This window comes from Vidua macroura, chromosome 25 (assembly GCF_024509145.1).
Source record: "Vidua macroura isolate BioBank_ID:100142 chromosome 25, ASM2450914v1, whole genome shotgun sequence".
Taxonomy (NCBI): Eukaryota; Metazoa; Chordata; class Aves; order Passeriformes; family Viduidae; genus Vidua; species Vidua macroura.
The window spans coordinates 6,521,726-6,545,265 of NC_071595.1; the positions used below are offsets into that span (position 1 = coordinate 6,521,726).

General features: G+C 59.9%; 1 protein-coding gene across 1 annotated transcript in view; it reads left to right on the forward strand.

Moving 5' to 3' along the window:
• Positions 1-6,641: 6,641 nt before the first annotated feature.
• Positions 6,642-23,540, forward strand: part of NKAIN1 (sodium/potassium transporting ATPase interacting 1) — a 33,085-nt gene continuing 16,186 nt past the window's right edge. Inside the window, exon 1 of the mRNA XM_053999034.1 lies at positions 6,642-6,966. Within this exon, the coding sequence (XP_053855009.1) occupies positions 6,913-6,966 (54 nt within the window). The 5' untranslated portion in view covers positions 6,642-6,912. The remainder of the gene's footprint in view (positions 6,967-23,540) is intronic.

Genomic DNA, 23,540 nt, shown 5'->3' on the forward strand with positions numbered 1-23,540 from the left:
GCTGCTCAGGCCAGGGCAGCTCCATCTCCAGATCCCGATGGATGAGCAGCTCCAGGCAGACAAAGCCCTCCCTGGAGAGGGGCAGGCAGGGCTGGGGGCATGGAAGGCTTATTTTATTTACTTTTTTTAAAAAGTTACTTTTTATTAATTATTAATTACTTTTAGTAATAAATAATTTAGTAATTATTAATTACTTTTATTTCTTTATTTTATTTACTTTTATTTATTTTATTATTTTATTATTTATTATTTCTTTATTATTATTTATTTTATTATAGGAGGGACCCCAGGCATGCCAGAGTGGGAGCCTCGTGCCCAGGGCTGAGCCCCTTCCTCTGCCCCACAGATTTAGGGCTTAATTAGAGCCTGTTATAATCCCAAGGGTTTATGGGTTTGTTTGGATCTACACCCAAGTGCCAGAGGGGAGAGAGACCTTTGGGGCTGATCTGTGACAGCAATCCTGAGCCTCACCGAGTCCTGCTCCTTTAAAGGAACCAAAGGAGGGTTTTGTTCCTAATTCCCACCCCAGGAACCAGCAGGGAAGTGAGGGAGGGGCATCGTTCCCCCCCTGCCCTGAGTTCTGGGCAGTCCTGGGGCTCCCGGGATGGGGCAGCGGGGGCTGGATGGATCCACACCCCACCCTGGAGCACCTGGGTGTCACCCTGGGTGTCACCCCCTGTGCCTGGACACCCCCCATGGCCTGGGCACCATGGACACCGAGCCATGACCCAGATCGGGAAATGATCCGGATTAAGGGTAAATCCCTGAGCCCAGGGAGCAGAGGGATGGAGAGATAGACCTGGATGGACAGAGCCAGGGCTGGATGGACAGAGCCAGGGCTGGATGGACAGAGCCAGAACGGGATGGACAGAGCCAGGGATGGATGGACAGAGCAAGGCCTGGATGGACAGAGCTCAGCCTGGATGGACAGGGCCAGGGATGGAAGGACAGAGCCAGAACTGGATGGACCGAGCCAGGCCTGGATGGACAGAGCCAGGCCTGGATGGACAGAGCCAGGGCTGGATGGACAGAGCCAGGGATGGAAGGACAGAGCCAGGGATGGACAGAGCCAGGGCTGGATGGACAGAGCTCAGCCTGGATGGACAGGGCCAGGGATGGATGGACAGAGCCAGAACTGGATGGACAGAGCCCGGGCTGGATGGACAGAGCCAGAACTGGACGGACAGAGCCAGGGCTGGATGGACAGAGCCAGGCCTGGATGGACAGAGCCACACTGTGGATGGACAGAGCCAGGGCTGGATGGACAGAGCCAGAACTGGATGGACAGAGCCAGAACTGGACGGACAGAGCTCAGCCTGCATGGACAGAGCCAGGGCTGGATGGACAGAGCCAGGGCTGGATGGACAGAGCCAGGGCTGGATGGACAGAGCTCAGCCTGGATGGACAGAGCCAGACCAGGCTGGCAGAGCCGGCCCTGCATGGACAGAGCCAGGGCTGGGCAGCTCTGTGGGCACTCCCTGCCCATGCCTGGCTGCCCGTGGCAAACTCCCCCAGCAGTGAGCACCCAGCCCAGGCCCCTGTGCCCATCCCAGCACTGTGACCCTTCCCCAGTGCCAAGGAATTTGGGGATCAAATAACCCTTTGTTCCTTGTGGGCAGTGAGGAGGGACACACGGGTGGGGCAGCTCAAGGTTTCACTGCTCATTGCAGTTAGGGCTGGACAATGCCCACCCCCTGGGACACGTGTCCATGTCCCAGCCCCTGGGAGAGAGGGAAGGTCTGGGAGAAGCTGGAACCTGCCTTGGAGAGCTGGAACCCACCTTGGAGAGCTGGAACCCATCATGGAGAGCTGGAACCCACCTTGGAGAGCTGGAACTCACCATGGAGAGCTGGAACCCGCCTTGGAGGGCTGGAACTCACCATGGAGAGCTGGAACCTGCCTTGGAGGGCTGGAACCCACCTTGGAGGGCTGGAACTCACCATGGAGAGCTGGAACCCACCTTGGAGGGCTGGAACCTGCCTTGGAGAGCTGGAACTCACCATGGAGAGCTGGAACCCACCATGGAGAGCTGGAACCCACCATGGAGAGCTGGAACCCGCCTTGGAGAGCTGGAACCTGCCTTGGAGAGCTGGAACCCGCCTTGGAGAGCTGGAACCTGCCTTGGAGAGCTGGAACCCACCTTGGAGGGCTGGAACTCACCATGGAGAGCTGGAACCCACCATGGAGAGCTGGCAGTGACCACCCCAGAGGTGCCAGGGCCAGCATGGCCACTGCTGCCACCCTCCCTTGGGATCAGGACAATGCCCTGTGCTGGGCAGCAGAGAATTCAGAGGGATTTGGGGCCAGTCCCCCTCATTCCTGCTGGTTCCCAGCTGCACCCAGGGGGATTTGGGGCCAGTTTCCCCCATTTCCACTGGTTCTCAATAGCATTAAGGGGGATTTGGGGCCAGTCCCCTCTGTTCCCACTGGTTCTCAGATGCACCCAGGGCAGCCCAGGTCTCTCCTGGCTCCCATCCCACAGTGGATCCAAGCCAGCCCTGGGCCATGGCTGCAGCAAAGCATTCGAGCTTCATTTGAGCGCAGAGAAAATTGTTTCCTTAAACAGGTTTATTCCTCCGAGGGAGGTATTTGCTTGAGCGATTTCCACTGGAAATTAAATCTTTCCTGGGATCCGGATAAACAGCCCCAGTTCCACAGAGCTGGGCTGGCAGGGGGGGGCTGATCCCCAGCCTCCAGTGGGGACTGGAGGGCTGGAAGTGACCCCGAGGTGGCCCTGGGGAGCCTCCCCATCCCTGTCCCCGTCCCCATCCCGGTCCTTGACCCTTTGGCAGCCCAAAGAGCTCCCGGGGGGAGGTGGAGGCAGCACCCAGAGCTCCGGGGGTGCAGCGGGATGGATCCAGCACCCCCCTCTGGGTCAGTGGGGACATCCCGGGACATCCCGGGACATCCCGGCTCGGCCACAGGCAGCTCCGGCCCTGCCCCATCCCTGCGTGTCCTTCCCGCAGCTTTCCCCTTCCTTTCCCCACCTTTTTCCCACTGCTGCTCCCTAATGAATTCAGAGAGTTCCAACGATGATTTCTGAAAGAATGGAAAACAATTATTTGCTCTGGTGGGGAATAGATGCTGTTTAGTCTGCGTTTAATGGAAAGCTAATTAAATTACATGAGCAAGTGAATAGAAATTTTTTGTTAATTATGAATTTTGCGAGCTACAAAGGCGAAATGACGGTGATGGATCCTGTGATGTGCTGCCCTTCTCCCCAGCACAGAGATAAGATGACAACAGGGAAGGAATGGTGGGGACTCATTTTAACTCATCCATCAATTCTCCAGCAGCCGCCTGAGCCTGATCCATTACCTGGGATCCACAGAGCTGATGGTGACTGGCAGCTGGGGGCTAATGATCTCCAAATTGGGGAAAGGTGGCTTAAATAAATGTGTTTCTTCCTGGACGTGGCTGGGGAAGTCACAGAATCATGGAATCCCGGAGTGGTTTGGTTGTAGGGACGTAAAGCTCACCCCATGTCACCCCTGCCCACTATCCCTGGCTGCTCCAAGCCCTGTGCAGCCTGGGGCTGGGCTGGACCTGAGCCCAGGGATGGGGCAGCCCTGATCCTGGGCCTGGGACATCCCTGGAGTCAGGGCTGGAGCAGCCTTGAGCCCAGGGATGGAAAATCCTTGACCCCGGGGCCAGAATGTCCCTAACCCCAGGGCTGGAGCATCCTTGACCCCACAACCAGGGCCTCTACACCCCAGGGATGGAACATCCCTCACCCCAGGGTATCCATGACCCCAGGGATTCCTGATCCCGGATCTGGGACATCCCTGGGTCCGGGTCTGGAGCATCCTTGACCCCAGGACTGGGGCATTTGTGACCCTGGGGATGGGGCGATCCTGAGCTGACCCTGGCTGTGGAACATCCCAGGAGTCAGGGCTGGAGCAATGTGACCCCAGGACTGGGACACCCTTGATCCCAAACCTGGGACATCCCTGGTGTCCAGGGCTGGAGAGTCACTGCCCCCAGGGATGGGGCATGCCCCACCCCAGGGCTGGGGTGTCCTTTACCCCAGGGCTGGACCATCCCTGGACCCAAAGCCGGAGCATCCCTGGCCCTGGGACTGGGATGTCCCTGTCCCCAGGCTGCTCCAGCCCTGCCCAAAGAGACAAAAACCTGGCTTTGGTGTAAAAATATCAGTTTAGTGAAAAAACCTGATTTCTCTGTGTTCTGTTTATACCCCTGGCAGGCAGAGCTCTCTCTGGCATAAAGATGCAGATGGTTTTTGACTTAAACCACTCGGGTTTAGTGGAAAGAGAGGATTTTGTGTACCTGGGGAAGAGATCCCATCTGGCTGCTCCTGCCCTGGGGATGGAGAGCTCAGCTGGGTCAGATCCAGCCCCTGCCAGAGCCAGGTGGCCATGGGGGACAGGGGACATCCCTGTCACCCCACCAGGCACGTGGGGTGGCAGAGAAATGAAGTCTCAGCCTTGATGGGGGTCATTCCTCTCCCTTCTCCATCCCACGGGAGATTTGGGATGAGGCTCTGTCCCCACCGGGGGTGTTGGGGAAACTGAGGCACAACAGGGCTTGGTGGGAGCACAGTTTGGGACCAAAGCACGTAGCCTGATGACTCCCACCCATTTCCCATCTCCCAGTTAATTACATGACCCTTTTTTGGATTTCCTCCCGGTATTTTCTCTGTAATTTTGGCCACTGGGGCTTTTTATTGCACATAAACCACAGGGTGGGGCGTGTGGAGTGGCAGGTTCTGAGCAGAACAAAGCCCTGGGCTCATTCCCCAGCCTCTCCCGGATGAAGTTGTCTCCTCTCCTTCCAGGGAAGCTCCATGACAGGGTTTATTGACCTTTTTTTAATCTAAAATTGATTCTTTGCAAAACTCCACCGGGTCAGGAGCCAGGCGGGGTCTCGGCGCCATTGGATGGGAATTTATGATTTTCCATCACAGCATTTTGCCTTTCCCTGCTGTTTTGGGGGGCTGCGGGAGGGTTGAGCTGGGCAGATTTGCCTGGCCATGGCCAAGGAGATGCTGTGGGGTGCTTTGGTCCTTGCCATTTCTGACCTGTGAGGTGATCCCAAGCCCTCTGCTCCGAGTTTCTGCTGTGTTTAATCCCAGAGGAGCCCGAAAGGCGAATCCTGGAGTTGTGGCTGTGCCAGGATAACCCTCACGAGCCTGGGACAGAACGGGATGAAGGTGATGGGACCTGTCCCAGGTGAAAGCCTGCGGATCCTGGAGCCGGGAGAGCTGGGAGGGATGGCCCAGCCCCACACTGGGATCCTTGGCAGCCCGCAGAGCAAGGTTTGGGAATACTCGGGGCTGGTGGAGGTCACTCAGCCTGGCCAGGGTGGAACAAACCACGTCTGAGTCTGCTCCTGCTCCCGGGAGCCCGGTTCAGAGCATCCCTTGAGGAACCCGCTGCATCTTGGCACTGCGTGTGTCTGAATGCACAAAAGCCCAGCGTTTTCTGCAAAGCCCCGTCCTTCGGCCACGCACGAGCCTCCCCAAATGCTCCCGGCAGCACGGAACAGCCCCGGGGGGGACAGAAATCCCCATCGTGGAGGATGAAGGAGAAGCTCCAGGTGTGGGAGGTGCTGCAGGCTGGTCCCAGCAGCGCACAGGGACGAGCCCTGGCAAGCTTGGATGGTTTGGACCACACACACAAATGCAGCTTCATCCCTCGGATGCTCTGACACCTAAGGCTGTGTGAGGTGGGTTTAGGAGATGCTTCCTTCTGAACATCGGCGCTGAGGATTAAGAAATCATGGGAATTAAAAGCAGCAAACTGTTTCCAAGTGCTTCTGCCCCGCGGCATTTCAGCCAGAGGTTTCTAAAGCGCTGGAAAAGCAGCATCCCGGCGATTCCTCGCGCTCTGCGATGTCCCCGAAGGTGTGCTGTGAAAACAGAACAAAGGCGAGCGGGTGGGTGGCGGTGAGGGGCCGTGTCCGCCCTGTCCGCACCCACCTCCCTGCCCAGACCCTGCCCCCGGCCGGCACTCGCCCCCGGCCCCGGCCGCGTGTGCCGAGCGGGGCTCTGCGGAGCGGGGCTCTGCGGAGCGGGGCTCTGCGGGGGGACGTGGGGCGCTCCCGCCGGGCCCGGCCATCTGTCCTCCCCGCAAGCCCAGCTGCTGCGCTGGCGTGGCCACCCCAGGGGAGGCGGCGGGGACCCTGTGCTGCGGGTCCAGGCGCCGCCCAAGGGCCGCAGGGCCGGGGGATGCGGGGGATGCGGGTGGGAAACGGGGGGGGGAGCACCTCGCAGCCCTTCCCCAGGGTCTCACCCAGCCGCACCTGGCTCCGGAGGCGAAAAAAAGAATAACAACAAAAAAAAAAATCGGCGATTTGAAAGACAAACGCTGATGATCAAGGATAAGGCCAGGCGGGAGCCGCGGTGCGGCGGAGCGGCCGCGGTGCGGCGGAGCGGCCGCGCTGCCCGCGCCCCCGGAGGCCGCCAAGGGCTCGGCGCGGCGCGGCGTGCCCGCCCGCCCCCCGCCCCGCCCGGCCGCGCCGCCCGCCGCGCCCCGCCGGCTGCCGCGTCCCGCCTTGTTCCGGCCGCGCAGCCCGGCCCCGCCCGCGCCCCCCGCCCGCCCGCCCGGGGCGCGGAGCGCGGCTGTGCGGGAGACAATAGCGGAGCGGACGGCTCCGCGCCGCGCCGGGCCGGGCATGGGCGGCCAGGGCTGCGCGGCCCCGCGGCCCCCGCGCCGCCCGAGCGGGCTGTAGCGGGGCGGGGGGCGGAGGGAGAAGGGGGGCGATGCCCCGCGCCGAGCCCAGCCCGCCGCTGTGCTGAGCCGGCGGGGCTGGCCGGAGGCTGGAGAGAGGGACATGGTGCTGGAGCCCCCCGTGACGCCCCCCGGGTGGCCAAGGGGCGGCTGGTGAGGAGCCGGAGCGCGGCGGCGGAGCGAGGCCACGGTGAGGGAGCCCCGAGGATCCGGCTGGGGAGCCATGGGGAGATGCAACGGGCGATGCACGCTGGTGGGATTCTGCTGCCTGCAGCTGGTAAGGCTCATCGGCATGCCGGGGGTGCTTTGTGCGAGATGCTGCCTGTCACCGCTCCCCACGCCGCCTCGGCGGTGACCTTGTGTTGGGACCGGCTCGGGGATGCCTCACCGTCACCCCCCAAAAAAAAAGCCACAGAAAAGAAAAAAAATGCTGATCTAAAAGACAGGCAATGCCACCCTCGTCTCCTTCCTCGAGCTGGCCGGGGATGTGGATGGGGACCCCTTCCCCGCGCTGTCAGTGCCCGAGGTTGCGTCTCCAGCAGGTGTGAGCTTTGTTCCCAACTGCAATCTCTTCCCTCCGAGTTCACTCCCGCCCGCGGTTTCCCATTCTGGCGACTCCACGGATGCGTCTCGGGGTGCTGGTCCCCTGAGTCGGGGCGAGAGGGAAACTTGGAGCCGCTGGCAGCACTTTGGAAACTCTCCCGCTCCTGAGCGGGACCCACTGCCCGCGGCGGGGGGACACCGGGCTGTGGTGGCACGGAGAAAGGAGAGGGTTGATTTTCACGGGGTTGTAGGGTTCCAATTGTAGGCTTTCGTGACAATTCGGTGCCGCGCTTGCCGCCGCCCGCGAATCAATCTTCATCAGGCTCTGCCCGAGGAGCCGGCGAAGGGAGCGCGGGGGGGATCCGGGGGGTTTCTGCTCAAACCAGCGCCGGCGAGGTTGCGATTAATTATCCCGGCAGGGTGGTGCGTTAATGGAGAATCAGCAGCCTCCAACTTGCCCCCGCGGCCGTGCCGGGCTCGTCACGGCGAGGAGAGCAGGGAGGGACTGCTGAAATCTGTGGGGTCAGCTCGTGGTGTCCCCGGGGACGGGAGGTGATGGATGGATGGACGCGGCGATGGAAACGGGCTCCAGAGCCCTCTGGAGATGATGGTGGCATCCTGCTGACAGGCGCTTTCTTCCCCCAGCTCCTGCTCATTCTTCATCCTCCAGAAGGCAGCGGGTGGGGAGGGGTCCCCACTCTTGGGTGGGGGGTGCACGAGGTGTTGCTGGGGGGATGGGGAAGCTTTGAAGCCAGTGCTCAGCCCTGGGCAGCAGAGGCACACTGGGATCATTCCCGGGCTGGAGTCCCCCCATTCCCAGCGGGAATGGCCTCCGTGTCCCCCAGCTGTCCCCTCGCTTTGGGCTGTGAAGTCTCGCTTGGTGTTTGGCTCGCCTGATCCAGGATAAATCCAGCGGGGCTTTTCCAGGTGTGCAGGAGTCTCCTGGCTTTTGGTCACATTCCTTTTCAGCACTCAGCTCCCAGGCAGGTTTGTTGGTGATTATTCCCCGAGATATCCCAGATCTGAGAGATGTTAATCTGTTAATTTCGGGGGAAGGCTGAATAGGTGCGAGCTCCTGGGCTGGGAGAGCAGCTCCTGCTCACACCCGGAGGAACTTTGTGCTGCTAATTGGGGTCAGGCTGTCCCCTCCACCTTCCCCCCGCGTGTCCTGGTGCTGTTGGCATCCCCAAAGGCTCCAATCCCTTACCAGGGACCCTTCCCTTCCCACTCCAGGCTCACCCTGAACCAGCTCATCCTTTGGGATGCTCTCCAGAGCTCCTTCCTGGTTTTGGAGGCAGCAGCTTCCACACCCCCCCCCCCCCCCCCCATGGGGAGATGCCCCCAGCCCTCAGCTCCTCATGCCGGGGTGAGGGGTCTGGGTGCCCACCCATGGCCCTGTGCTGAGCCAGCCCCAGAACACTGGAGGTGGCAGTGCCACCCAGGTGTCCCCTGGGGTGACCAAGGCCACCCTGAGGTGACATGGCAGAGCTGAGGTTTGGGATGGAGCCTCAGGGAGCGGGGATGATCCCCGACCCCATCCCCGCTCCCCTCCTCTGCTTCAGCCCTGACGTGGGGATGGCACCAGCAGGCTCATGTCCCCCCCAGCCAGGTGGCCCTGACACCTGTCCTGGGCCCTCTGTTCTGTGGGTGGGGGCAGCCGTGCTCCCAGTGTGCCCAGTCAGGGGCTGGGGTTGCACTGGTGTGTGTGGGGCTGCCCCGTGGCTGCAGGACCAGCTGGTGCCACGAGCGGGGCTGCCCGGGGAGGGCACGGCTTAGCCGAGCCCCCCTGGCCAGCCTGGGCCCTGCTGTCCCTTAAACAGCAGCGTGGTGACACCCCGAGGTGATGCCACCATTTCTGGCTGGTTCTCCCTGCCCAGCCCAGGCACCTTCCCATGGCTCCCTGTGTGCCACTGTCACCTCGTGGGCACCTTCCCATGGCTCCCTCTGTGCCACTGTCACCTCGTGGGCACCTTCCCATGGCTCCCTGTGTGCCACTGTCACCTCGTGGGCACCTTCCCATGGCTCCCTGTGTGCCACTGTCACCTCGTGGGCACCTTCCCATGGCTCCCTGTGTGCCACTGTCACCTCGTGGGCACCTTCCCATGGCTCCCAGGGTGCCACTGTCACCTCGTGGGCACCTTCCCATGGCTCCCTGTGTGCCACTGTCACCTCGTGGGCACCTTCCCATGGCTCCCTGTGTGCCACTGTCACCTCGTGGGCACCTTCCCATGGCTCCCTGTGTGCCACTGTCACCTCGTGGGCACCTTCCCATGGCTCCCTGTGTGCCACTGTCACCTCGTGGGCACCTTCCCATGGCTCCCTCTGTGCCACTGTCACCTCGTGGGCACCTTTCACACCCCAGCTGCTTTCCCAATATTCATGACCTGCTCCCTTGCCCCCCTGGTCCCAGCGATGCTCTGGATGCCCCCAGGTGCAGCTGGCACCCACTGGGCACAAGGAGCCTGATCCAGAGGGGCCCTGCAGAGCCCTGCCCGCTCCAAGCCACACCTGAACTAGTTTGGGAAACTGGTTTTTGGGCCATGACACCGCAGGAGCTGCTTTGGAGCATTCAAACATCCCCCAAGCTCCTTCACCCCTGGCGAGGCCGTGCTGCGGGTGCTGGCTGACCCCAGTCCTGGGGAAAAGCCCCACGTGCCAGATTTTGCCTCCATTTATGGTTTTTCCCTGAAAAAATCCACTCGCCAAACCTGCACTGGCCGTGCCCCGCCCCGGGAGGGGCCACCAGCTGATGTTGGTGATAATGAGGCGGGATAAAACCAGAACTCCGGGGTTTTGCTGCTTTTCCCCCCAGCTGGGAGACGCCCAGCCGTGTCTGTGCCCCGCTGTTGGGATTCACCCTCTCTTCATGGGAAATGGGAGCTGCTGAGGGGGGTGGATGGGGCAGGGACCGCTGGTGGCACTGCCCTGCTGGGGCGTGGGGGTGGGAGGACATCGGGATATCAGGACATTGGGATATCGGGACATTGGGATATTGGCATATTGGGATATTGGGGTATCAGGACATTGGCATATTGGGATATTGGGAGATCGGGACATTGGGACATCGGGACATTGAGACATTGGGACATTGGGACATTGGGATATCGGGGCATTGGGATATCAAAACATTGGGATATTGGGATATTTGGATATCGGAACATCAGGATATTGGGATATCAGGATATCAGGACATCAGGATATCAAGATATTGGACATCGGGTTATTGGGACATCAGGATATTGGGGCATTGGGATATCGGAACATCAGGATATTGGGATATCAGGATATTGGGATATCGGGACATCGGGACATCAGGATATTGGGATATTTGGATATCGGAACATCAGGATATTGGGATATCAGGATATCAGGACATCGGGATATCGAGATATTGGACATTGGGATATTGGGACATCAGGATATTGGGGACATGGAGATTTTGGGATATGGGGACATCGGGATATCGGGACACCAGGATATCGGGATATGCACTGCTGGCAGCTGTCAGGCCGGGTGTGTGCAGCTGCTGTCGCATGGCCCTTGGCCACCCCGCTCTGTGCCCCCGGCCGCGCTCAGGCGCGGGTGCAGGATGGTTTTCCTCCAGCTGGCTCCTTCTCCACCCCAAAGCGGCGATGCCATCGCCCCCTTCTCAGCGCCGCAGCTGGATGGGCACAGGGACGCTCCGGGCCCCACCTCCGCCTGGCAGAGCCGGGAGCCGCTTCCAACCGGGCTCTCGTTTCCTTCTTTGTTTCTCTCCTTCTCCTTTAATTGGCTGGAAAAGCAGAGCTGGGTTGGCACCTCCCGCCTGCCGGAGCCTGCCAGGCTGGCGGGGTGCGGTGCGGTGACACGCGGTGACACGCGGTGACATGCCATGCCATGCCGTGCCGTGCCGTGCCGTGCCAGAGCGGCGCTGGCATCCCCGGTCCCTGCGGGGCCGGGGCGCAGGAGCGGGGCCGCGGGTCCGTCCCATCTTCTCCCCGAGCCGGGGGTCTGCGCAGGGCACCGGGGATGTGAGCCCGGCTCCAGGGCTGGAGAAGGATCAGGAGTTCGGCTTGACGAGGGATGGGTGAAGGGAGAGGGTGAGCCTTCGTCCCTGCGTGTCACCCCTGTGCGACAGCGGGACCCCTCTGCACCCCTGGCGGCTCCGTGCCCTCCCGCCCTCCCTTCCTGCTCTGATTTCCCTGGGTTTGGCCACCACCGGTGGGAGCCACCCTCCTCCCACGTCTGCCGGCGTCTTTTGTCCTCGCACGGCTCCGGGTGCTCGGCGCGGGGATGGCCCGGGCACCGCGGGGCCGGGGCCGCCCCCGGCCGCATCCCCCCCGCCCGGAAAGGGGGAAAGGAGCCCGGGCTGAACTCGGGATGGAGGTTTTCAATTACACAATTAAATGCACAATTAGGTGTAATTACCAGCGCTCAGAAGGTGCGACTGTTCATAATGGGCTTGTAATCTACTGCCGCCACTGTTTGTACTGCTCAGCTCCGCTCCCTAATGATTATGGAAAGCTTTCCCATTTGCATGGTTGCCATGGAAACGGGGGGCTGGCAGGAGCGCGGGGATGGCGAGGGGAGTCCCTCACTTCCCCGAGCCCCCTCGCTCCCCCACGTCGCCTCTCCGTGGGGCGGGGGTGATGGGGACGCTGATACCTGCGGCTCTGTGGGGTCACAGGTGCCGGCATGGAGGGATGAGGATCCTCCAGGGATCCAGAGGGTCCAGAGGCCGCCCCGAGGTGCGAAACGTGTTTTAAAAGCCTGAAAAGCCCAGCCCAGCCCGTCGCCTCCCCGGGTGAGCGCTCCGAGAGCCCCGCAGGGACCGAGGCTGTGGGTGGCCGCGGAGAGGCATCAGCCAGCCCAGACCTCCGTGTGGGTGAGCATCCTCCGGCACATCCACATTCCAGGCAGGCTGGAAAGGTTTATTGACGTGGGTTTGGGAAGGCAGAGCCTCGCAGCTCGCAATTAAAACCGCGATTAAAGTGCCGTACGTCTAAATTTGCAGGACCAGCTAATGTGCACCCCAGAGGATTAACGAGGCCGCCTGAAGAACTCCCTAAATCATTCATGGCGGTTCTTAACAGAGCTGGGAGCGAGGGGGACTGGAAAATAAATGTCTCAGAGGGCTGGGCTGTAGAGAAAATAAAGAGGATGAGGCTGAAACCAGCCTGGCCCGACAGCGGAGCCGTCAGAGCCCGGGAAGGAAAGGTTGATGTGAGCAGAAAAGCCTAAAGCAAGGGGGCTCATGGAGAGCTGGGAAATGTGTCTTGCCCAGCCAAACCTGGCTCTTGTTTCTTCTTGAGCTCCCAGCTTTGGCTGCTGGAAGGGGCTGAGCTGCCCCAGCAATGGTCTGGATGCTGATAAGGAATTTGATTTAATCCCGGGTGGCTTCTGCTAGGAAAAAAATTAGCGCTATGAAAAATCAATGGTGCTCATTTCAGGACTAGGCAGGAGGAAGAGAAGGAACAATACCAGCACTGGAGAAAAGGTGTGGGATGAGGGGATGGTGGTGAGCAGAGCCTGGCACGGGAGAATCCCCCTGGAAATGCATCCCGGGCAGCCCATGGGGCAGGGGCGTGTCCCATCCCAAAATCCACGGCCAAGCCGTCGGGAGGGGGCTGGCAAGAGGAAGCAGAGGATGGGAGATGTGGCAAAACAGCCTCTGGAGAGGCTCAGGGTCTGTGGCTGCTCTGAGGGAAGATCACAGAACCCTGAAATGGTCTGGATGGAAAAGGACCTTAAATCCATCCAGTGCCACCCCTGCCACGGCAGGGACACCTCCCACTGCCCCAGGCTGCTCCAGCCTGGCCTTGGGCACTGCCAGGGATCCAGGGGCAGCCCCAGCTGCTCTGGCAATTCCATCCCAGCTCCTCCCCACCCTCCCAGGGAACAATTCCTTCCCATTATCCCATATCAATCCCTCCTTTTTTAGTTTAAAACCATCCTCCCTTGAAGATTCACAGAATTCACAAATTCACAGAATCACAGAATCCCTGGGTTGGAAGAGACCTTCCAGACCATCGAGCTCAACACTGAGCTTCAACCCCTCAGCACAACCCTGGCCCCCAGTGCCACATCCAGGCTTGTTTTAAACACACCCAGGGATGGGGACTCCACCACCTCCCCGGGCAGCCATTCCAGAACTTTATCACTCTTGCCATGAAAAGCTTTTTCCTGATACCCAACCAAGATGGGGAGGTGGAAGAGATTCCCAGTCCCAACAGCCCTTAATGCAGGAGAAATGAGGCAAAGCAAGTGGGTCTGGGGAGAAAATGGGGTTTTTTTTTCAGCCCTGAAGGTGATTAACCACAGCCAGAAGTGAGCTCTGGGTGTGTTGGCCTTTCCCTGCTGCCTTTGGCCAGCGCTTGCCCCAGGCTTGGGCCACGTTTGGAAGGACAACAGGGCCATCCCCACACATTGGCAGCACTGAGGGTGCTGAGCACCCTGGGTTGCTATTCCAGCAGAGAGGTTGGGTTTGTTTGGGGATTTGCCGCTGGAGGATCCAGGTGAACTCCTGGTGGTGTTGTTTATTCAGAATGCTCTCCCTGCCCCAGGCACTGATGGCTCTGATGCCTTGGGAAGGCTGACCTAGAACAGAGACTAAAGGATAAAGCAGGGATTTATGAAAGGATCTCCTCCATGGATCCACCTTGGGCAGCACCAGAGCCCAGCCAGGGCTGCAGCCAAGAGGAACCAAAATGGTCCCAAAATGCACGAGCGCTCCCGGGGGCTCTCACTGGGATCAGCTCTGCTCCATTTGCACCTTGCAGTTCATTGTCCCATTCCAGCTTTAGCCCATGCACTCCCATCCTGCTTGTTTTTCTCTCTCCAGCCCACGCTGTTTGTGCTCCTGGGCCTGAGCTTTGGATCATTTGTTCCCCAGCTGGAGCAGGAATTGTTTTGTCTCCCTGCTCTGTGCAGAGAGCTCACCATCCCATAATGTGAAGCCCAGACCCACACACCAAAGCAGCACAGAACCTGAAAAACAGAAAAGCTGAACCTGAGGCATCAGCTCCCACCACTTTTCCCCTCTGCAGCGGTGCTCTTGGCTCCTCTCTGCTCAGTTCCTCCAGAGAGAACCCCAGGGAAGCCCTGGAAGAGGGTTTGGGGCTCCACCAGTCCAAACCTCGCTGTGGAGGAATTCAGTTGCCAAAGGGAAACCCCCATCCCCCTCTGGGATACAGACCCGGCTTGGGGCTCCCAGCCCTGCCCCCACAAACCTTGGCACGGGCTGGTTTGGGCGTTCTGGAGGATGCTGGGGGCGGGTGCCAGGACATCCTCCCAGCCTCGTGCCCGTTCCCAGGGCTGGGAAAGGCTCTGCATCCCGCTGCACCCCGCCGCGGGAACGGGATCCTGCTGGCATCGCCTCCCCCGCTGGGCCGGGAGCCCTCAGCGTGCTGCAGCCACCGCCTGGGGGTATCCCGTGCTCTGGGAAAGGGCCAGGGATGCAAAACCCACAAACCCCTCAGCCCCGGCAGCTTTAACAGCCCGCTCTGGGGTGCGGGTGCTGCGTGTCCATCACTGCCCGGCCAGGGCACCTTCCCAGCCCCACCCCGGCGCTCCGGGCTGCGCCCCCGTCCCGCCTCCCCCTGGAATTCCCGGGGATGTCCCTGTCCCCACCGCGGCCAGTGTGGCTGGAACTGATGAACACCGGGGGTTGAGCAGGGAGAGAACATTCTTCCCGAATCCTGGGGGATGCTTGGAGCAGCTCAGAATGGCCCCCTTGGCGCTGATTTTTTTTTTTTTTTTTTTCCCTTCCCCCCCTTTGAAAGCAGCTATTTATTTCAATTTCCAAAATATGGACGTAACGGGCTGGAAAAGTGGGAATGCAAAGCGGGCAGAGAGCAGCCCAGGCTGTGTTCAACCAGGACATTAAACCCCGAGAGGTTTTTAATAAGATTAATAACAGCTCCCATGTGCTCGGGGGAGACCTTTGGGTCTCATCTGTGGTGGAAGGAGATTTTGGGGAGGAAAAAAACGATGGCCCGAGTGGTGCTTGGGAGCAGCGGGACAGCTGTGTCCCCCTCTGTCGCCGTGGGGTCACATTATTTAATGGGTGTGGAGGATGGGAGGTGCTGTGGGACCTGCCTCGGGTGCTGGTTCCCCGCTCACCCTCAGGGATCTGCTCTGGGGCCTGCAGGGAGCGGGGGCTCAGCAATCCCGGCAGTTCCAGGGGTTTGGGAAGCAGGAGCTGGCAGGGAGGGATGCAGGAGGGCACGGGGGGGTTTGGGGTACCCGGCTGGGACCCCTGAGCTGAGCTGGGCCGGCAGGACGGGCTGGGAATCCCCCAGAGGGGATTTCTCACCCCCCTGGTGCCACCTCTGTCCTGGCAGAGGGCACCTGTGCCCTGGGGGGTGCTGGGGGAGGTCCTGGGGGTACCCAGGGGCTGGCGGTGACAATGACACTGCAGAGCCACCGGCGCTGGCTGCGTCCTGTCACCCTCACCACCCTCCCTGCCCTCACCGGCCCTGCCTGGCCGGGGTCACAGCTGTGCTGTCACACACAGGGGACACAGCCCCGCGCTCGGGGGGGGCTGCCCCGCTGCTCGGCTCTCAGGCTAATTACCTTGATTAGGGCTAATTAGCACCCTGGGGCACTTCGGTCTCTTCCCAGGGCCGGATCGATAGCGAGGCCCTTTCGCAGCGCGGGGGTGTGTCCTGGGAACCCCGGGAATGTGGCACCGGGGAGCCAGGAGGAGCTCGAGCAGGCGGATGTGCCTCCCCTGGCCCCGTGCTGGGGCAGGAGGATGTGGAACCTCTGCTGGATGGGATTTGGGAAAGCAAAGGGCCACCGCGGGTGGCCTCAGTTTGGGAATTGGGGCTGCAGGGAGCTGTGGGAATGTCACTGGAACGGTGCCACTCCCCCTGGGGACACTCGTGCCACCCCACAGGGACTCCCAGGTACAAAGCCCAAGTGGGAAATGGCCCAGGGGAGGGGAGGAAGCTCAGGGTGGGAGCTGGGGGTGCCTGGGGTGGGAGCGTGGGAGTGGAGGGTGCTGGGTCAGGGGGAGGATGCTCAGGTGGGAGTCAGGGATGCTCAGGTGGGAGTCAGGGATGCTCAGGTGGGAGTCAGGGATGCTCAGGTGGGAGTCAGGGATGCTCAGGTGGGAGTCAGGGATGCTCAGGGTGCCCGAGGTGGCTGGGGTGGGAATGGAGGGTGTTTGGGGTCAGAGTGGAGGGTTCTTGGGGTGGGAATGGAGAGTGCTCGGGGAGTGGAGGGTGCTTGAGGTGGTTGGGGTGGGAATGGAGGGTGCTCGGGGTCAGAGTGGAGGGTGCTGGGGTGAGCACGGAGGGTGCTCGGAGTGGGAGCAGAGGGCACTTGGGAGGAGTGGAGGGTGCTCCGGGTGAGCACGGGGCATGCTCAGAGTGGGACTGGAGGGTTCTTGGAATGCTGAAGCTCACGGGAGCCCCAGGGAAGCCCTGCCCGTGCTCTAATTCCGTGCAGGCACAGCTGGGATTAATGGTGGTGCTCAGGCTCTGCCTGCCAGTGTCACACTGAGAGTCCTTGTCCCATCCTCCTGCGCTCTCTCCCCCTCCTCTCCACCCCACTGGATCTCAGGAGCGGTGACAGCCGTGGCTGTGGGGTCCAGATGGGTCCCCCCGCCCTGATTTGTGTCCCCAACCCCCGGGCAAGGACCCAGGTCCCACCCGTGGGTGCAGCCGCCGGGCCCGGGCTCGGCAGCTTTGCACAAACCTTTGCAGGCTCAGATTTGTGTTTTCTCTGCTTTTCCCTGCCCTGTTTTGGCTCAGGAACCAGCCCCGTCCCTCTCACCCACCCTGGGGACACCTGGCATCTCCATCTGTGCCTGCGGGACCCCCTCAGCTCCTGTCCCCTGCTGTCCCCTCCTGCGCTGCCACTTCCAGCCCGTCACCGGCCAATTCCCGCGGCAGCTGCCGGGGCTCTCGGGCAGCCCCGTCCTTCCCGGGCCCTTTTCTGCAGCAGCTGGCACAGCTCTGCCTGGGCCCGGGCAGCGGGGCCACAGTCGGAGCCCTGGCACGGCCATGGGGTGGCACAGGGCTGGCACCAAGTCCCCGTGGCCATGTGGGGACCGCTGGGGTGGTCACAGAGCAGCTGGGGGGGGTCTGAGGGTGCCCGGGGCTGGAGGTGGCACTGGGGGGTGGCACTGCAGGGTGGCACTGGAGGGTGGCATCCCATGACCATTGAGTGGGTGATGAGCAGCCCTGGGGTGGTGGGTGCCACTGCCAGGTGCGGGTGGGGACATCCAGGGGACGATGCTGGGGTTGGGAGCGGGCGTGGGAGTCCCCGGGGGCTGGGGGTCCCTGTGCCCACCCTGGCTGTGCCTCAATCCCCTCCAGCTCCCAGCCCTGCCACTGCCCGTGGTCCCCCTGCGCTCCTGGGATGTCCCCCCATCCCCTGGGAGGGACACGGGCACAGTCTGGAGCGATGGGAATTTCAGGGTTGTGTTTCATTCCCCGTTTTGTTCCCTCCTGGGAATTTGCCTCGTGTCTTGGATTTGCTGCCTCCCCCAGGGATTCCATTTAGCAGCACAGCCTGGTGCTGCTGTGACCAAGAAACACCCACAGGGAGTGGGTTATTACAAGTTTTATTTCTATTTTTTAGATATTTCCCCCCCGCTAAAGATCAGCAGTTGGGGGGTGGTGGCCTGTGGAGAGTCCCTCAGGGGGCGAGGATGTCCCTGTCCCATTTCCAGCCCTCCCAGGGCTGCATCCCCAGGCTGGGGATAGGGCTGATCCTGGGGCTGATCCTGGTCCAGCACCACCGGCAGCTGAGGGTATTTGGGGTGACTGTGGGGTGTCTGCCTGGGGCTCTGGTGGGTGGCAGGAGCTCTATTTAGGGACGCCCTCACCCATTTGGGGCTGCTTTGTGAATGCCACGCTGGTTTATGCCCCATTGGTGTAGATCCTCTCCATCATCCATCCGGGACATGGGTGCTGCCCCCAGCTTTGGTACCCACAGGCCCCAAACCCAAACTTTTGGGTGCACTCACAGCAAGAATGAGGATTTCCACCACAAAATGTGGGGGAAAGTCCCAGCCCAGCAGCACCCACGGCCTGGACACTGGACTGATGCAGCCACCAGCTTTTGGGGTCTCCCTGTGGCTCCTTCCCACCCCCGGTGCTCCGGGCTGTCCCCATGTCCCCCTGCCCCATCCTCTCCTCCATGAGGGGGGTGCTGACCCCACTAATGACCCCAGCCCTGCTAATGACCCCATCCCCCCCTCACAGCAGCCCCAGGCCCTAATTATTTTTGATCCAACCCCCCCCAGAAGGAGCTGTGTGGTGTCAGGGTCGGGTCCCGTGGGTAGGTGGCACTTCCCAGACAAAGCAAACCCGGCCCTAACAAAGGCCCTTGAATTATACATGGGGCGAGGGCTCGCAATTAACGCCCCCTCGTTAGCGGGGCCCAGGCCTTGGTGCTGCTGGGCTGGGTTTTCCCTAAATATTTTCATAGGGAAAACCTCATCCCTCCCGTGGGTGTGTCCGTGAGGGGGATGGGGTGGGACAGCTGGCAGAGCTGTGCCGCATGGGTACAGCAGGAAAATCAATTCTGGGGGGAAAATCCCCGTTCCCCCAGTGTGGGATGGGCTCACATCCCTGTCACATCACAGGGATGTCACCTGTCACGACATCCCGCTGTCACATCTTGTCCTTAAGGGACGCAGCGGAGCCCTGGATGGATCCAGGTCCCGGAGCTGCTCATCCCCGACCCCCACCCAAGAAAGGGGCTGGAAAAACCCATCCCAAAACCCCTCCCGCGGGGGGGATGGAAGGAGGGCGAAGCAATTAATGGAAGCAATTTTTACAGCCGTCTGAGGAGTCTCTAATGAGCTCCGGAGCTGCCGATGGCTGCAGTTAAAGACGCGCCCACGGCACGAGCCCGGCACGTCCTGCCCGGATAAACGGGAACGGGATCCTGGGATCCACAGCAGAGAGATCCTGGGATCTGCAGCAGAGAGATCCTGGGATCCACAGCAGAGAGATCCTGGGATCTGCAGCAGAGAGATCCTGGGATCCGCAGCAGAGAGAGCCTGGGATCCACAGCAGAGAGATCCTGGGATCTGCAGCAGAGAGATCCTGGGATCCACAGCAGAGAGATCCTGGGATCTGCAGCAGAGAGATCCTGGGATCCACAGCCCGGGGACCCTGGGATCTGCAGCACAGGGATCATTGGGATTTACAGCACAGGGATCCTGGGATCTGCAGCAGAGAGATCCTGGGATCCGCAGCAGAGAGAGCCTGGGATCCACAGCAGAGAGAGCCTGGGATCCACAACCCGGGGACCCTGGGATCTGCAGCACAGGGATCATTGGGATTTACAGCACAGGGATCCTGGGATCCACAGTCCAGGGATCCTGGGATCCACAGCAGAGAGATCCTGGGATCCACAGCAGAGGGATTCTGGATCTGCAGCAGAGAGATCCTGGGATCTACAGCCCAGGGATCCTGGGATCTGCAGCAGAGAGATCCTGGGATCCACAGCAGAGGGATTCTGGGATCTACAGCACAGGAATCTTTGGGATCCAAACCACAGGGATCCTGGGATCCACAGCAGAGAGATCCTGGGATCTGCAGCAGAGAGATCCTGGGATCTACAGCACAGGGATCCTGGGATCTACAGCAGAGAGATCCCGGGATCCACATCCCAGGGATCCTGGGATCTACAGCAGAGAGATCCTGGGATCTACAGCCCAGGTACCCTGGGATTTGCAACCCAGGGATCCTGGGATCTGCAGCACAGGGATCTTTGGGATCCACAGCACAGGGATCCTGGGATCCACAGCAGAGAGATCCTGGGATCCACAGCCCAGGGATCCTGGGATCCACAGTGAAGGGATGATGGGATCTACAGCAGAGGGATCCTTGGGGTCGACAGTGAAGGAATCCCTGGGATCTGCAGCAAAGGGATCACGGGGATCAGCACCACGCCGCCGAAGGGGTTCCTCCGAACGTTCCGGGTTTATTAGGACGGCGCTTCCCTTTGGGCGCCTCTCCAGCTCCGGGAGCCCTGGGCTGCGGCTGGAGGGGTGGTGGGAATGCCGGGATGCTCGCTCCTCTGGGATCCAGCCTGGAGCACAGTCCCACTGCCAGGCCAGAGGGGCTCCACTCCCCCCCTGGGAGCAGTGACAGCGATGGGGGATTCTAGGAAGAATGTTGGTGGGATTGTTATTGAATTCCTCAATGGATGCTGAGATGTCCTGGGCAGACTTTTGCACCCCAAAAAGCTCCTTGAGGGCTCAGGGAACATCCCAGCCACTCACCACTCCCACCCCCTTGTCATTTCCTTACAGCCCATGGGAATTTCTATCCCAGCACAGCGTGCTCATCCAGCCAGGGGGAGACCCCCCCACCCTCCAGGTCCCATTATTCAGTGGAGAAATAAAAATAAATCTCCAGTTCTCCAAGAAATTCTCACCCATGGGGGGGTTGCTCCCATATTTAAGCACAAGATCCCCCATTTTTAAAATACAAATTCCCCATATTTAAGCCCAAACTCTCTCACATTTAAGCCCCAAATACCCCATACTTAAAATAAAAATCCACTAAATTTAAACCAAAGGTTTCCCATATTTTAAGCCCAAACTCTCTCTTATTTAAGCCCCAAATGTAAGCCCAAACCCTCCCAAATTTAAGCACAAAAATCCACCAGATCCAACACCAAGATCCACAAATTCCAGCCCCAACCCCCCCAAGATTTATGCCCAGGATAGGAGGGGCAGTGGGGGGTGGTGCCCCTCACCCAGAGCCGCGTGTGCCCGTGGGTTGTGGAATTACCCCGAGGAGAGGGAAACCCACCGGGCTCATCCCATAAATCCCATTTACGCCGGCAGCTCCCACCTCGCCGGGCAGGCGAATCCCTCCGAGCTGCGTGGTTTGATCCGGGGTTTTAAAGCTAAAAAATCGGATAAACGCTGGAAGGAACACCCACACCTGCCGGGCTGGGCGGGCGCACACGGGAACCACCTCCAGATGTCCGCTCATCTCCTCCTCCTCCAAAACAATCCCAGAAAAATCAATATTTTGGGAGCCGTTTCGCCTCCCCACCGGCTGCCGCCGGCTGCTCCTTTGGCGGCGCCAGCGCTCGCAGGGATTATTTTTGCTCCCCGGCTCATTAACGGGGTTGTTACCAGGCAGATTTCCTCACCCGAGCTTCTCCTTCGCAGCCCGCGGGCCGTGGGAGGAGGGAATGCCGGTTTCCATAGCGATGCGCTTGGCTTTAATCAGGGCTCTTCCCTGGGAGAATTGATTACGGAAAGTGGCGCTAAATAAGTCAGTAAATTGGATTTCTTGTGTGTGTGTGTGTGTGTATATATATATTATATATTCATTTTTCCCCTCTCCTCTATCGGATTTTATTAACGGTGTCTTTCAGGCATCGGTTGAGATTTGAGGAAAAATACCTCTGGCTTCTCCCAGATGTCAGGATAAAGAACAGAACCGGGAGAATTAGCATGGAAATTGCCCGCGGCTTAATCCGTGGCCACCGCGGGCTGCTGGGGCATCTCCTCCGGCATCCATCCTGTCCCATCCTGCTGGGCTCTGGCAAATTCTTGGAGCAGATTGTCCCATTCCTTTGCTTTTCCCTGCCCGTTCCCCTCCCACGTCCAGCCCCAGCCTTTGTCTGTGTCTCATTCCCGGAATTTGTGATTTAGGGAGTCAGGTTCCCCACATCTCTCCTGGTTTCCCATCTTATTCACTCTGGCTGTGCAGTGCCCCAAAGTTAAACCCAGGGTTCCTAAATTTGGCCCCAAGACCTCCCATATTTAAGCCCCAAATCTCCCAAATTTAACCGCAAAATCCCCCAAAGTTAAGCCCAGGGTCCCTAAATTTGACCCCAAGACCTCCCATATTTAAGCCCCAAATCTCCCAAATTTAACCGCAAAATCCCCCAAAGTTAAACCCAGGGTTCCTAAATTTGAGCCCAAGATCTCCCATATTTAAGCCCCAAATCTCCCAAATTTAACCACAAAATCCCCCAAAGTTAAGCCCAGGGTTCCTAAATTTGGCCCCAAGATCTCCCATATTTAAGCCCCAAATCCTCCAAATGTAAGCCCCAAATCACCCAAATAGAAGGCCAAAATCTCCCGAAGTTAAACCCAAGAATCCCAAATTTAAGCCCAAGATCCCCAAAATTTAAGGACAAAATTCCCCGAATTTAAACCCAAGATCTCCCAAATTAAAGCAAAAAATCCCCCAAATCCACCAAATCTAAGACCAAGATCCCCAAACCCAAACCCTAAACCCAGACAAGCTGTCCTAAATCTTAGATCCCAAAATTAAGCCCCAGCTCCTCCAGATCGCAGCCAATGATTCCCCAAATTTAAGCCCAAAACCTCCCAGATTTAAGCCCTAGTTTGCTCAGACCCAGGCCCAAGATCTGCCAGGTCTAAACCCACGTTCCCTACATTTTGCCCCCGAACCCACAGATTAAAACCCAAGATCCCCCAGGTTTCAGCCCTGAGTTATTCCCCATTTGCTTATTTTTTGGGATTTTTCCTCCATTTTAATTAATGCTCCACCTCTCAGTGGCTTCTGCCTGGAGTCTCCACGGGGATGCCTGATTGAGGTCCTGGATTAATCCAAATTTTCTTAATGGGGCTTGGGTTTGGGAGCTGATGTCCCTCGGGATAACAAATTCCTGCAAGGCTGAGCTGGGGTGGGACAGGGATTTATTTGGGATGGGATGGGATGGGATGGGATGGATGAGGACAGCAGGCTCTCTGGCCACCCCCGAGGTCCCAGCCCTGCTCCCACGGGTTTGGAGCAGCTCCCAGCTTGGTGTTCCCAAGGCACGGCCTTTCTCCAGGGCTGGCGCTTCCTTGCACTCTGCAGTGCCTCAGTTTCCCTGAGGACCTGCTCCGATGGAGCTGCTCCCCCCGGCCAGGAGAGTGGATGATCCTGGTGTGGTGCTGAGCAGGAGTCAGGCCGTTTTCCAGGGAAACTGAGGCACAGCAGGGCAGGCTGACCACCAGTGACCTCAGCCTCACTGGAACGCTGGGTCCAGCTGTGGTCACAGCCCTGTGCCTCAGTTTCCCCTTAGGGCTGTTCCCACTGCATTCCCCTCTCCGGGGACACTCCTGGCACCCTGTCACCCCTCCCACAAGTGCCACCACCCCGTGTCCCCCCCCACCAGGGCACCCAAGGTCGCTGCAAGGTGACGCTGGGGGGGGGGGGGGGGATGCTGAGCACCAGCCCGGGACGAACGGGATCATCCCGGCTCCCTCCTGCGGGAGCAGCAGCGATTCCCGAGGGGATGGAGCAATTCCCCGCGGGAATGTCCAGCCCGCTGCGCGGGAGGGCAGCGCTGCGATGGGCGGGCAGGAAATTGAGCCGCTTCGAT